This window comes from Sarcophilus harrisii, chromosome 2 (assembly GCF_902635505.1).
Source record: "Sarcophilus harrisii chromosome 2, mSarHar1.11, whole genome shotgun sequence".
Classification (NCBI taxonomy): Eukaryota; Metazoa; Chordata; class Mammalia; order Dasyuromorphia; family Dasyuridae; genus Sarcophilus; species Sarcophilus harrisii.
The window spans coordinates 116,992,217-117,008,096 of record NC_045427.1 but is presented as its reverse complement, the minus strand read 5'-3'; the positions used below and the strand labels follow the sequence as shown (position 1 = coordinate 117,008,096).

The 15,880-nt window shown below is 37.5% G+C and overlaps 1 protein-coding gene across 4 annotated transcripts in view; it reads left to right on the top strand.

Moving 5' to 3' along the window:
• ADD2 (adducin 2) overlaps positions 1-15,880 on the top strand; it is a 171,154-nt gene that overhangs the window by 127,025 nt on the left and 28,249 nt on the right. For all 4 annotated transcript variants that reach the window (XM_003757960.4, XM_031950664.1, XM_031950662.1 and 1 more), the window contains 5 exons: positions 3,675-3,851; positions 8,221-8,478; positions 10,178-10,297; positions 11,227-11,316; positions 13,562-13,727. In XM_003757960.4, the coding sequence (XP_003758008.1) occupies positions 3,675-3,851; positions 8,221-8,478; positions 10,178-10,297; positions 11,227-11,316; positions 13,562-13,727 (811 nt within the window). The remainder of the gene's footprint in view (positions 1-3,674; positions 3,852-8,220; positions 8,479-10,177; positions 10,298-11,226; positions 11,317-13,561; positions 13,728-15,880) is intronic.

The following is a 15,880-nucleotide window of genomic DNA, read 5'->3' as shown; positions in this document are numbered from 1 at the left end:
CAAGCAGATGCAATTAAGAGAAAATATATTTATGTATACATATATAGATATATAGATATATATACCCATATCCCACATATCTATCTTTCTTATTTTTGCTGACTCTTTAATTAAATTATGCTCCATAACTTGTCTTGCTATTACTTTACCTCCCCCACCCAAGAATCCCCCTCCTTGTTTTCTTCCTTCACCCTTTGATTCCCCATCTACCTGTCCCTCTCCCCTTATTTCTTCATAGATTTTGGAGGATACTATACTCTTCATGATATATATATATATATAGTGTCACCTATTGAACCCATTCCCAATGTGAGTAGGATTTCAGAACTATGAGCCTTTCTTCCCCCTCTAATGCCTCTGTATTTATTCTTTTTCTACACATCATTTGTATAACAATTACTATTTTTTGATTCACTCTTTCTTTTGAGTTACTCTATTGTTGATGTGAATCTTAAACATAATATACCTTTCCTATATTAAAAATATTAAACAATTTGTCCATGTTTAAACAGTTTGTCCATGTTAAGTTCCTTAAAATTGATCTTTGATATTAACAAGAAATATTAAAAAAAAAAAAAGACAAAGTGGATCCATTATGAAGCATTTAATGCTTCAATCCTCTGTACTAGAAGTTCAAAGCAAATCAAAGACAGAATTCTGACTTTGTTCAAGTAATGTCAGAATGGCCAGCTGTCAGAGACAAGAAGAAGGGAAACATTCCATGGATGAGAGTTTAGACTAGATAAACTTGCAGCATTAAAATCTCTAATACTATGATACTATGTTTTTATATTATATATATATGTAGTTACAGTATTTTATTTTTTCCAATTACACTTTGAGATAATTTTCAACATTCATCTTTGTAAACTTTTGAGCTCCAGACTTTTTTCTCTCCTTCCCTTCTTTCTTCATACCTCAAGATAGTAAGCAATTTTATATAGATTCTATATTTACAATCATGTTAAACATATTTCACATTAGTCATGTTGTGAAAGAAGACTCCAAACAAAAGGAAAAAAAAAACATAAGAAAGAAAGAAAAAAAGTGAAAATAGTATTCTTCAATTTGCATTCAGATTCCATAATTTTTTCTCTGGATATGGTCAGCATTTCCCAACTTTAGTCCCTTGGAATTGACTTGCATCAGTGCATTGCTGGGAAGAGCTAACACTCTTTTTTTTTTTTTTAATCATCTCACAATATTATGTTGTACAATGTTTTCCTAGTTCTGCTTACTCACTCAGCATTAGTTCATGTAAATCTTTTCAGGTTTTTCTGAAATCTGCCTACTTATCATTTTTTAATAAAACTCTATAGTCCATTATATTCTTATGTCAAAACTTATTCAACCTTCAATTTATGCACATCCCCTTAATTTCTTGCCATCATAAAAAGAGCTGCTCTGAGTATTTTTGTACATATGGATTCTTTTCCCTTTTTATGATCTCTTTAGGAATACAGATTTAGTAGTGGTATTGCTGGATTAAAGAGTATTCACAGTTTTATGGCTCTTTGAGTATAATCTGTGATTATATTTTATAAGCTGTAGAAAAAAAACTTGTTCAAGTGAAAATTACATTTTTCTTTGGATCAACATGTCCTCCAAGGATAGACCCTAGAACTATGAAAAAATATATGATATATCCTGACTTTAGTGGTAGCAGAGCAAGGTAGCTAGCTATCTTTAAGTTTATAAAGTGTATCCTATAAAAGAAATTAAATTTGTTCTGTTAGGCCACAGAGGGCAATAGGACCACATGGTAGAAATAAGAGAAAGACAAATTGTAATAGCATAAAGAAATACAGCCAACAATTAGAGCAGGTCAGCGAGGTGGTGTAGTGGATAGAGCAGTGGATCTGGAGACAGGAAAACCTAAGTTCAAATTTGACCTCAGACACTTACTAGCTGTGTGACCTGAGACATCTCATTTAATCCTGTTTGCATCAGTTTCCTCCTCTATAAAATGAGCTGGAGAAGGAAATGGCAAATCAGCCTAATATCTTTGCCAAGTCAGATATGATTGAGACTAAATTTGAACCTAACTTCAGGCCACTGTTCCATTTAGTTGCTATTAAAATGAATGAAAGCATTTATTAAAAGCTTATTATATACAAGGCCCTGTGCTAAGTGCTGGGGATATATGTGTGTGTATGTGTGCATGTATGTATGTATAAAAGCCAAACAGTTGCTGCTGTTAAAGATTTCACATTCTAATGAGAGAGAATGCATCAAGGAAGAATCAGCTGCAAGTGACATGAAGAGGATCTATAGTCCTAGGATACAAAGGCAAAGCAGATAGTAATACATCTCCATTAATGTTTCTTGACAAAATCATATCTGTTTCTGATGTCAAATCATTTGACGGTTCCCAGGACTTAGGTGATAAGAACTTTTTTGTCTGGGCCTTCAGTAGTTTTGCCCATGAAGGATGGGAAGGCAGCAGCTCTGTTGAGGTAACTAACTGCCTCTTAACCAGATCACATCTCCCTTAGATGCTGGCTTTGAGGGCTGGGCCAAAAGTAGGGCCAGTGTTCCAGGGAGCTTTGCTATTCCCAGTACTCATGGGTTCAGAGTTCTACACACTCTCCTTTGGGGCCCTAGAAGGATATAGTGGCTGTGGTTTTCCATACCTGGAGCATTGGCTGGATCCTGTTTCACAAGTGTGATGATCTCCAACTTTACCGTGTGTGTGTGTGTGTGTGTGTGAGAGAGAGAGAGAGAGAAGAGGAGGAAGAGGAAGAAGAAAGAAAGAAAGAGAAACAAAGAAGAAAAAAGGAAGGAAGAGAAGGAAGGAAGGAAGAAAGGAAGACAGAAAAGAAAGGAAGAAAAAGGAAAGAAAGAAAGAAAGAAAAGAAAGAAAGAAAGAAAAAGAAAGGAAGGAAGGAAGGAAGAAAAGGAAGGAAGAAAGGAAGAAAAGGAAGGAAGAAAGGAAGAAAAGGAAGAAAGGAAGGAAAGAAAGAAAAAAAGGAGAAGGAAGGAGGAAAAGAAAGGGTAGTATATGGTTGTTTGCATTTTCTCCCACCAATTTATATTGTGAACTCCTTGAGGGCAGGGACTATTTTTGCCTTTTTTTGTATCCCCAAGATATTAGTGGCACATGATAAACACTTAATAAATGCTTGTCAACTTGTTAACTCAATTTAGGGTGCCTTGCTACTTCAGCTAAACTTCATGTCCCATATATGTCATATAGTTGGAACGGCTGGCTCTTTCTTCATAAGAATTTTTCCCTTGGGTAATGATTATGGGAGTGGACTGGAAACAGGACCTGGGAGTTGCTGCTAGTCCCTTAATGAATACTTAGTGATTTATTATATAGCTCTGATGTGATTATCTCATTTTATTTCAAGTATGTATAAAAAAAAAGAGAAAAGTCAGGTGGCTCAAGAAGGTTGCTTAGAGTTCCCCTTTTTAAAAAAAAGAATGCTAGACTAGGAGTCAGAATGCCTGGGTTCAAATTCTATTTCTAAAACTCATTATCTAGATGACTATAGGCAAGGCAACTAAACTCTTTCAGCCTCAGTTTTCTCATCTGCAAAATGAGGTTAAAATATTTGCTCTATTTAACCCCACAAGCTTGTTGTAGGAAAAGGCCTTTGTAAACTTAAGTGACAGAACATGTGTTATTGTTTATCCCTAACATACTTAGATCGGTTTTACCTTTATTCTAGGTGTCTGCTCTGTCCAGTGCAGGAGGGTCAGAGAACCTCATCCTGCTGGAGCGAGAGAAACACCGTCCCCATGAGGTGGGTTCGGTACGATGGGCTGGGAGCACTTTTGGACCCATGCAGAAGAGTCGGCTAGGGGAGCATGAGTTTGAGGCTCTCATGAGGATGCTGGATAATCTGGTAAGTCTGAGGCTAGAGCCACTCCTTCCACAGGCCTTTTGCCTACCAGCTCACCTAGACTTGCTTATAGGGGGATTTTTTTTGAAATTATTGGCATTATTAAAAATTTAGAAGACTTCAGTAACCTAGACCCCACTAATTTATGTTTCAGTACTTCTACGGTTTTATTGATGTGGATGTTGTCTCCATTGGTACAATTGAAACCCATCCATGCTTTCTCATTGTGTGCAGTTCATGTCCTTGTTCTTCCATTGGTCTCTCATAAGAAAACCTATCTACCTATCTACCCAGATTCGGAAGCCTTTCTTTATAAGGAGACATTTTAATGTGTACCAATAAAGCACTAAATCAGCTATATATCTTTTATCCTTCACTCTCACCAGCTTCCTTTGTGCTCATGCTCCTTTAATGATGACCCTTCTGCTACTTCTGAGCAAACCATGAAACTAATTTGCAATCTGTATTAATTCAGAGAGCATTAGGATTGAAGTTCATCTTGATCAATTGACTGGATCTTCTTGATCAAAAACTCTTTATTTCCACTGGACCTACTTCTCTTGATTCAAGGTTTACTTCCTTCTAGTTCCTCATGATTTCAGCCATGGTAGTCAGAATTGAAGAATTCATGCTTTCTGATTCCCAGTCTCTTTATATCATCCTAAAGGTGGATAAGGGAGCTCACATTAAATGTCTTGGATTAGAAGAAAGACCATCCAGTGAAAGTAAAGGTGTGGATAGTGGGAAATCAGTGGAGAATTAGGAAGATAGGATAAATTCGTGAATAGTCTCTTGTGGAAGTCAAAGCAAGTCACAGAATCATAGGATTTAAGTCAAGAAAGAACCATAGAGATCATCTAGTCAAATTCCTCATTTTACTGATGAGCAAACTGAAGGCCAGAGGAATGAAATAGCTTTCCCAGGTCAGAAAAGGTGGTCCATGTCGCAGTCACTCACTGCCATTTATGCCCTGGGCTTTATGCCCTTTTGTTTACCCAGAGCTCTCATCATGGGTGGTCCATGTCACAGTCACTCACTGTCATTTATGCCCTTTGGTTTACCCAGAGCTCTCACCATGGCAGAAACTAGTGAACTAAAAAAAATTAGCCTTTCTGTTATACTATACAATACAGACTCTCACTAGGCTTGTTCTCACAAAGCTTCCCAATACTTGTTGCATAGGATGAGGTTAGCCAGCATCCAGACTCCCAAACTTGATTCATCAGGGCTCCCTGTTTAACAAAGCCAGGTCATTCTACTTTATATCTACCTCTTCCTTTCTCTTTCCTTCTTTTCCCACTTCACTTTATATAAACTAATTCTTTATATATAACCAATTCTATAAATAAACTCCTCACATATACCCTAATTTCTTTTGTAAACACAAACTACATCTAAAACCTCTTTTCATATCTTTGAGTTTCTTCCCACTCTTTCACCCCACTCCAATACTAGCATAAACAGTACATCCCAGTGTTTTTATGGGTCTAAAGAATAACAAGTAGCTTTGAGCAGCAACATGCCTCCTTTAACCCTGGTGACACTACTATTTCTCTTGCTGGCATCCCATTCCCAGCCTTGCATGCTAAGTAACAGATCTACTATTCAAACCCAGGTCCTCTGATTTCTACAGTGTATATTATGGATTCAGAACAGCCTTGAAAGTCAAATTTTAGCTCTAATATACAACTGATAATAATACTATTTAATTCAACAGACACGCATTAAACATACTTCTATATATAAGGCACTATGAGATACACAGATGAATACAACATTTTAAAAAACAAATATGGTGCAAATTAAATGGCAATGGGGAGAGAAAATAGATGCCAGAATACTATAGGAAATTTGAGTTAAGGAAAGAATTGCTTTCAGCTTGGGGGATATCAGGGAAGGTTACAAAGTAGTGGAGTTTTGTAGGAAGAGGTTTTCAAAGTGGAAATATAAAGGGAGTGCATCCCAGGTATACAGAATAGACTATGTAAATTCATATATGTAGAAAAGATCAAGGAAAGCTCAAGAAACCTCTAGTCTAGAATGGCCAAAAAGTGGATTATATAAAGAAAGAATAAGATTATATAAAGAATAAGACTGGAAAGGCAGAGAGGAGCCAGGTTTTGGAAGATCTTGAATGTCAAAAAAAGGAACTAGTATTTTATTCTTTAAGCCCATGTGGACAGATATATTTGAAATAGGATCCTTTGAATACAGTGGAACTACAAGTAGGGGTTTGTTTCCAAAGTCTTTTGCAAGCCACAAACAACCCACTGGGAAGCTAGAGTAAAATATGTTTACTTTTTTCAAGTAAAATGTGTTAAAACAATTTTGTACATCACAATAATTTTAGCCAGTCAATTAGATTTATAGAGATCTAGATTATATGAATGTAGATAACTAAAACTGTGAAATTTTTAGAATTGTTAATTGATTTAATTAAATAATTTAAAATTAAATGAAAATTATATTTTTGAAACTTGTAGCCATAGAATAATAATATAAGCAACAAAATGACAGTTTAACATAGTGTCTAGCATATAGTATGTGCTTAATTTGTAATGAATTAACTCTTATTTCATTCTAAAAGAAAGGCAAGCAAATCACTTCTTAGTTTTGTTTTTTTAAATCATGCTCTGACCTTGTAAGTTTTAAATTTCTAATTGGTTCCCCTTATAGTAAGCTCAATGGGGTTATCAATACTACTCCTGAAAAATCATGCACTATTAGTTTTTACATATGCTGATAATTGTTGTTGTTCAGTCATTTCAATCAGATCTGACTATGATCCAATCTGGGAGTTTCTTGGCAAAGATACTGGAGTAGTTTGCTACTTCCTTCTCCAGCTCATTTTACAGATGAGGAAACTGAGGCAAAAGGATTAAATCATTTGCCCAGGGTCTAGGCCTGGATTTGAACTCAGGTTTTCCTGACTCCATAGGACAGGTAGATGGCAGAGTAGAGAAAGCATGGGACCTACAGTTAGGAATCCCTGATTTCAAATCCAGGCTCAAACCCTGGGCAATTCACTTAATCCTGTCTGCCTCAGTTTCCTCATCTGTAAAATGAACTGGAGAAGGAAATGGCCAAGAAAATCCCAAGCGGGGTCATGCAAAGTTGGACACTACTGAAATGACTAAACAGCTATTTTCTGACCATAGGTCCTGCACTCTATCCACTGCACCACCTCGTTGCCTTATGGTGACTGTACTTCAGCCCTAGTTTTAATCTGAATTAAACAGATTTATTACCTAAGCCCCACTTTCCAAGAGCCCCCATAATCAATGTGTCCTTGTATACTTTACACTCATCTTGTACCAGATGATAGGACATTGTTTCATAGCTCTGACATTTTTAAATACTAGGTGTCAGTTTTCAAAAGGGACAGTCACATCAATGACTGGTTGTCAGGTTCTCATGATCTAGAATTATAAGGCCCAGTGAAGTGACTCCTCTAGTCCAGGAACGATAGCTTTACCCAAATCCCAGTGGCCCCTGTCACTCTCCCTTCTTTTACTCGTCTAGTCAAAATGGCACCATACAGTTGGGTGATAGTATGGCTCAAGTGATGGATGTAATGGAGAAGAAGCATCATACACCCACAGCAGTACTCCAATGTGTGTATATTATGCTCCTCGAAGAAAGTGTAGTCTCTTCAAGCATACGAGGCACTCTTCAGTTTGGTGGTCCTCTACCTAGCCACTTTTGTCTCCTGTTACTCTCTTCCAATGCTTTCCTCTGCTCTAGTCCAGACATTCTTAACCTGGGCTCATGGACTATGAAGATTTCTGCAGATAGATTCCTGGAAGTCTGTGAACTGTGAAGTTGTCTTCACTAACTTTTGGTTTTCTTTGAAATCCTATGCATTATATTTTATACATTTAAAAACATTGTTTTCAGGATAGATCCCGAAGCCTCCCTAGAGCAACAAAAGAGTCCATGGCACAAAAAAGGTTGAGAATCTGTGCTCTAGCCAAACCTGCAACATATCTTATACTTTTTCTGTGCTTAAGTTCACATCTCTCTTGTTCTTTTCACCTATTAAATCCCTACCCAAAGCTGCCTGTGATTCCCTTATCAGGTATGACAAGTTCTCCTTCAGGGAACCCATATAACACTCTGCCTTGCTCTGATGCCTTTGTCTTCCAATAAAAGTGTGTGTTACTATTGCCATATGTACTTCTTAACTTCTGCTCCAGAACTCTGAGGGCTGTTACCATGTCTCATATAAAGTTCCTCTCCAGCGGTTAGCTGTTTAACACAATTACATTCAATACATGGAACACTCGTATTTACTGTAAAAGGTGCAAGGTAATGTGTTTTGCTCAAAGTATAATTTTTCCAGGGTAATTTACTCCTACATTTTTCTTCATAGGGTTACCGAACAGGCTACACCTATCGATACCCTTTTGTCCAAGAGAAAGCGAAGCACAAAAGCGAGGTGGAGATCCCAGCCACTGTCACGGCCTTTGTTTTTGAAGAAGATGGAGCACCCATCTCCACTCTGAGGCAGCATGCTCAGAAGCAGCAGAAAGAGAAGACCCGCTGGCTGAATAGTCCCAACACATACCTTCGGATCAATGTGGCAGATGAGGTCCAGAGGAACACAAGCAGTCCTCGCACCAAAACCACAGTAAGGGTTGAAAAAGAAGGGTTTGACCTCAAAGAGCACTGCTGACCAGGGGCCGGATCCTATTCTTTGATGAGACCGGAGCTGGCAGACCTAGGCTCCCCCTAGAAATTATTTGAGCCAATATCAGTTTGTTCCAAGCTCTGTAGTGATGCCGTCTCTTGGCTAATACCAAACTCATTAATATTATCAAAGAGGTAGCTAGCTATATCTCTCCCCTAGCTTGCCTCTTTTGTAAATAGTAGTCCCCATCTAGTTAGTCATTATTTATATGGATTCATCTTTTAAACCCCATCCATGGGTGCTCTCTTCCCTGGTTTCTTAGTTTCAGGGGATTTTAGTGAACATGTGAGCATAGCATAAGAAAGTTGGTCATAAAAGCACTTTAGCTATACCCATGGAAGTAAAATGAATAAAATAAAGATAACTTTTGTACAGCCTGTATTCTATGGCCTCATTCTGACCTAGACAGACTTTAATTGGGGCTACAAGTTTGTCTCAGACCTTCCATCACGTACTCACTAGTATTGGAGGTAGCAAGCACTCTCCCATTGCTTTTCTATTCATGACTTTGAATATAGGGTCATGTCCAATCAGTTGAAGGAATTTGGATCCTTGAAAGCTGATTCTCCCTCCATCTTCCCTTTTCTGATCACTCTTCGGTTAATAGTTAGGACTTCAAATCTTCTCTTCCAACTACTTCCTTGGGCACTTGGCTCATTGTCCAGTCTTCTTACATCTTGTCCCACTCTACCCTCAATGTACTCTGCAACCCAGTGACTCTAACTTCCCTGACACAAGACAATATATCTCCTGACTCCAGCCATTTTCACTGGTCTAAGTGAAAATTAGACCAGAAAATTATTTTACTGGTAAAATAAAAGTAAAAATCCCACTTCCTAGAGAAAGCCTTTCCTGATCCCCCTTAATTCTCATCCCTTCTGCTCTTTATCTCCAATCTATCCTATAGAAACTTTGTTTTGCGTCTTCTCGCCCCATTAAACCCCTCGAGGGCAGTGACTGTCTTTCAGTGTCAAGCACATAGTAGGCACTTAATAAATATTTTTTGTCTGGTTGGAATGTATAGGACCCAAGCACTCCTTTACTGTTTGTTCATCACTAATGAATTAAGATTAATCCCAGAGATGAAGAATTTCTTCCCATTCCTTCCATTCTTCATTCTCATTCTTGAACTCTCCATGCCTTCTTTGGCTGATGTAACATTTTTGCCCTGGAGAGATGACTCCCAAACTAATTTGTTCTTTTCCAGTTACAAATGTTGAGGTCCCCAATAATCCTATTGTGCAATTTCCCATACAGGAAAGCTCTGTTAAAGTGTTATTATCTCATTTTACAGATGATAAGAAAGATGAGATTCAATGAGGCTAAATAACATGGATGCCCTTGATCACACACAGGTGGAGAGAACCTAGCCCTTCTGATTCCAAGTTTAGGCATTCTAGACATTCTCCTAGGCAACCCCTCATATGCTTATGATTCTGAGATTAGTCTATAGCAATCTTCATCACTCAGGCCAGAGGTTTCCAAATCCTACTGTAGGTGATAGATCTAAAAAAGAAGCCTGGAGAGACAATAGTACTGACAGTTCTGAAGAACAAGCAAATTGTGGATTTCAGGGAACACACTCTTTTTGTACATCCTTATTCTTTTGCCTAACCTTGTCTGTGTTGTATTTGGTCAGTGGATGAAGGCAGATGAGGTGGAGAAATCTAGCAGTGGAATGCCAATCCGAATTGAAAATCCAAACCAATTTGTGCCTCTCTATACGGACCCCCAGGAAGTGCTGGAAATGCGAAACAAGGTACAGTGACACTTGTTTATATCCCCTCTGGTCATTCCTCCCTTGGTACCATGTCAGGGCTTAGAGTTGTGATTTCAGGATGAACCTGGGTCTCCAATGCCACAGATTCTTCATGAAGCGAAGATGTCTGATAGCTGCATCTGAGAAAATGAATGCAAATTGGATCTCTATCAATCAAATTTTATTGTACTTACCATTGACTTACATCATAACTTCATAAATGTCTTGTTTTCATTTTTGACTCTGCCTCACATCTCAACAGCTCCAGTCTCAAATAATATTTCTTGAAGTGTCTGAGTAAAAGGCTATTTTGGTAGAATTAGAGAACCCACAGAAAATCTACCTACCTGTTCCCACTGGCCATCTTGGCTTCTCCAAATCTCAATTCATGAGTATTACAGAATACTTATAATTGTTATTGATTTATTTAAAAACAAAATAAGCATTATGTAATAAACACAACATTTATTCATCTATTCATTCAATAAGTATTTATTAAGCACTACTTGTTAAGAAAAAAATTAAGATAGGATATAAAGCTTATGGTTTAATAGATGGATAAGATATATAAGGCATAGATAAAAAGAGAATAAAGAATAAATGATGTTGGAGGTAGGAAAGTCAGGGCATAGATTAGTCAGGAAAATGTAAGGATTATAAATAAAGAGTAATATTAAATAAAACAGGAAAGATAAAGTGGGGTCAGATTATGGAGGGCCTAGAATTCCGGGCAAATACATTATGTTAGGAACTACAAGAGACAAACTCAGAGCCCACTTAGAGGATCTTCGTGAACTATATATCTCTAGAGCACACTAGAGAACCACTACTTAATACCAATTATGTGTCAATAATGCCATCTTCTAAAGGGTCCATTATCTCACCATGGTAAAATAATAACTGATTCTGTTTTTTTTTTTTTTTTCCAGATTCGGGAGCAAAATCGGCAAGATGTGAAGTCAGCAGGTCCTCAGTCACAGCTGTTGGCTAGTGTCATAGCAGAGAAGAGTAGGAGTCCGGTCAGCAACCAAAATTCCTTTCATTCTGTTGGGTATAGCTTTTAGTGAGACAACTGAAAATTGTGGGATAGAGGAAGGGAGTATCAGGTCTCCTGACTCAAAGGATTTTAGATTTTTATAACCAGAAAGGACATCAGAGGTTATATACTCAATCAAGTATGATACAGACACTATGCTAGGCAAGAGGGATACATTTTGCAGATAAGGAAACAGAGGCTTAGAAAAATTAAATGGCTGGTTCAAGGTCACACAGATAGAAAGTAGGAGGTTGGAGGAACAAGTCTAAATGTTCTAATTCCCAATTCATCACTCATTTCCCTCTACACTGTACTTCATCTCATGCTTACCTCTCTCCCATTTAGTTCTACTTCTATTCATTCAGACCTAGACTCCCAATTACCCCCAAATCTTATCCTTCTAATTTATCTTATTTTTTGAAAACAAGAAGCTGTTTAGCCTTCCTCCTTTTAATTCTGCAGGATATATACATGATGCAGAGAGGAAAACATTTTTCTTCTGTTCCCCTTAAATTCTGGGCTAGTTTCATCTCGAGTTAAAGCTGAGTCATGGAGAATTGTAATTATAAGCATCCAGACTCTGAACCTTCTGTGCAGACACACTAGTGCTGTGAGGGGAAAGTAGAGACATAGCAGAATCAGAGATTTCCCACAGAATGGGGAAGGGACAGTTGATATCCTCACTTTTGCCAACTAAACCCAAAGTTGTCTTCCCTTAGAACAAAAGTTCTTCATGTTATTGTAACATGGACTTCATTAATAGTATATTGAAACCTATGGACCCCTTTTCAGGACAAAGTTTCTAAGTGTATAAACAAAATACAGAGAATAAATTCTATTGAAATATAGTTATTAAAGACATTTTTACAAATAAGTTCTTGGGACTCAAATTAAAAATCCATGCCTTAAAAAGTATCTGGATTCCAATCTTCAAACTAGAGAATCAGGCTCATGGTAATGAAGTGAACTTCTCCAGATAAATTGTGATAGGGTCCCAGAAGAAAGAATACTATATTTGCAGTCAGAGGAGTTAGATCTGAATCTGAGCTCTACCACTTTCTACTTATGTGATATTGAGCAAGTCATTTTTCCTTGTTTTCTTTCTTCATTTACTTCATCTGAAAAATGAAAAATTTAGACGAGATGATCTTCAAGGTCTCTTCTGGCTTCAAAGCTATGATGAAAGAGAAAGTAACACATTGTCATTTTAATGTTTGAATTTGGACAATATTTTGCAAAAAAGAGAAACATTTTTGATTCTTTAGAAAATTATTGCTATTGCCACTTCAAAGAATTTTACTTAGAGGTAAACAGAAGTCAACACAGGAAAATGTTCTGTCCTAAATGGTAAAAACAGGATCAATTAATATTTGCACAATGGCCCAAAGTCCCCTCAACATGCTTTTTTCTAGATATAAATGTTTTAGAATGCTGACAGTGACTTGATGTGTATGTTGCTTATAAGTTTTGATTAACTGCAACTCAGCTTCAAGACTTGGTGTGGTATGATCAGGAAGAAAAATCAGCTCAAGGGTACAACGGAAAGAGCACTAGCTTGCAGCAAGAAAGAACCCATTTCAAATCTTAACTCAGATACTTTCTAGCTATGTGACCCTGGACAAGTCATTGATCTCAAAGTTATTGTGAAAATCAAATGAGATAATTTATGTAAAGCCTTTTGCAAACCTTAAAAAAATGATGGTTATTAATAGTATTGCTAATGGTGTTAGATATAGTATTGTTAGTAATATTCCCAAAGTTTGTATGTCCTGGCACTGATCCTTATGGGGTTTTGGTTACCAATGAGGGTTAAGCTTCTTGGAGAAGAGCTGAACAGTATTATCCTAGCTAAGAAATGCAAAATGCAGAAGTACCGTATTAGAGATAAGTCTTCTTTAGTTTGTGATATACTTTGATTTTATTTTTTAACAATAGTTTGACAATCCTGCTTGATCTTAGAGACCTGAAGGCTTTCACAAAGGAGACACTGTCTAAATTCGGGTGGTGATTAAATGTGGGTGGGAGAGTCAGCCCCTGGGGAAAAAAAAAAAAACAACAAAACACCTTGAGCTGCTTATTTCCCCAAGAAGGTGCACATTAGTCTGTCCCTGGCAAGATAACCAGGATTTGGGCCACAGAAACCTCAGAGAAAGTTCGTTGGAAAAATAATTGGTAGGTTTGTTTTTCCATATTCATCGGGGGTCATATATTCTGCGATTAACTTTCAGTCTACAGAAAGCCACCTGGCCTCCAAGGGTGACACAGCTACCAAAGATGACTCAGAGGAAACAGTGCCTGTGGGACCAGAACCCCCAAATCCCTTCAGCCAACTCACTGACCAAGAACTGGAGGAATATAAGAAAGAGGTGGAGAGGAAGAAACTTGAACTTGACGGTAAATCATGATTATAATAGGGAGGACAGGGGTCTGTCAGGTATTCTAGAGCAACAGCTAAGTGAGAGGATGGGGGGGTGGGGATGGAGAGAGAACAATCTCTAGCTTTAGCTTGTTCATGTTTCAAATGAAGACACTAAGCCCTGCCATATCTCTCTTTATCCGTTAAGGAGGTTAAAATGAGATTATAGGATTTAAAGCTTGAAGTGACCTTAGATTTCATCTAGTCTAAGATAATTTTGCTGATGACAAAAAATAACTGAGATCCATATAGAAGAGTGACTTTCCAAATGGATGCAAAAAGACTTTGGAAAAAGTGTTATTTCTAATATTAGTTCTATATCCACCCACCTCCTCAAATGGGAAAACATTCAATCATTCAGAAAACAGATTCTATCCTGTTATTGAAGCCTTCCAGAAAAGGAAATACTACAGCCTTTGTTATTCATCCATGGAACTGGCAACCCTTTATTATCATCCTAGTCTTCCTTAATTAGGTTAACCTATCCCAACACACCTGCTCGCTGTTTCTTGTTGAGATGGATGAGGGGTACTATCTTGTTTATTTCTTTGATTCCTGGCAGACACCAGGTGAAGAGAAGGGGAAAAGGAGGAGGAGGAGGAGAGGGACTGCATCTAGTCAATAAGCTCTGATGAATATGTGTAGGGAATGCTGTCCATAAAAACAAAGATACAGACAATATTAATATCAAAGCTTGACAGGACCCTAGAGAACAAAGAGTATTAGAACTGGAAGGAATTCTAGAATGTCAGAACTGATGAAATTATAGGACATAGAGTGTGAGGACTGAAGGAATCTTAATATTTGACTTATAATGTGACAGAAAAATCAATCAACATTTAATCATCATTTAACCACTTTATGCTGGTTTCAGTGATACACTAACAAAAATAACTGCACCCAAGGAATTTATATGCCATCTGGAAAAGAACTGTAGAAAACCAAACACAGAGTGTCAGAAATAGGAAGTCAAGATCTTATAATTCAATCCCCTCATGTTTACAGAAGAGGTAACAGGGGCCCAAAGAGATTGTCAAGTGTTTTACGTTAAGAATCTAATATAGCAGAAGAAAGAAGAAACCCAGGCAGGTCTTCTACTTCTCAATCCACTGTCTTTTGTATTACACTCATTAAATCATTACTATTGGCATCTCACTAGTCAATACCAAACCCAAAATAACTCAATTGAACCTAAAAAAAAATCTTGCCTCTATTGTTCCAGCTGAGATCTTGATCTTTTACTCTTTCCTAACTCCTTTACTGACTTGCACTTCCTAAGTCAGCATGATCCCCAAACCTTCCTCTTCTCTATTTTGCTGCAAGGAAGGTGATCCATCTTTCTATCCCATTGGGGAGACCTTTGAATAAAGTATACAGAAACAGATGGTGATGGAAAACTCTGCACATGGTACCAAATGCCACAAGAGAACTAACTAATTTATCACATCCAGAAGTCTACTTACTTAGAATGGTTTAGCTATTCAGAATGGTATTTGCTTGAGTGTGCTTCACAGAATCCTGGGGTCCCCAAATAATATGGGAATTCCAATGTAATGAAGGTTCCAAAAAAAAGTTTGATGTTACCAGTATCTCCCCTTCTGAAATGTGAAATAGTGTTTAAAGAAATATGTATCATATGAGGCAAATTTTGGATAGGGACTAGAAGTGTGATTTCATTGCCATAGAGGCGGCTAGAATGAACACCTTTACCAAAGGATGTTGACACTTTCTCTGCAATTTATATCCTTAGAGAGTAATCTAGAGAAGTTGTGTCAAACTCATAGAAACAGAAGCCACTAAACTATACATAAGGATCCCCAGTGGACCACTTGTTAACTTAGAAACCACAATTCTTATATTTTTTTTTCATTAGTACATCAACAAATTAAGATCATATAGGAACTACATTTCAATCTGACTTAGGCCATACTTGGGAATATTGTGGGCTGTGGCAGGAACCAGCTGAACGTTTGATACCTCTGACGAAGAGTATTCTAAGAAGTTAAATGACAGATATCCCTTGGGACACCCAGTCAGTAGATGTCAGAGACAGGACTCAATCCAACAGCAAGATCTCCCTAGCTCCAAAGCCAGTTCTTTATAAGTCTATGATGCTTTCTCTTATAGATGT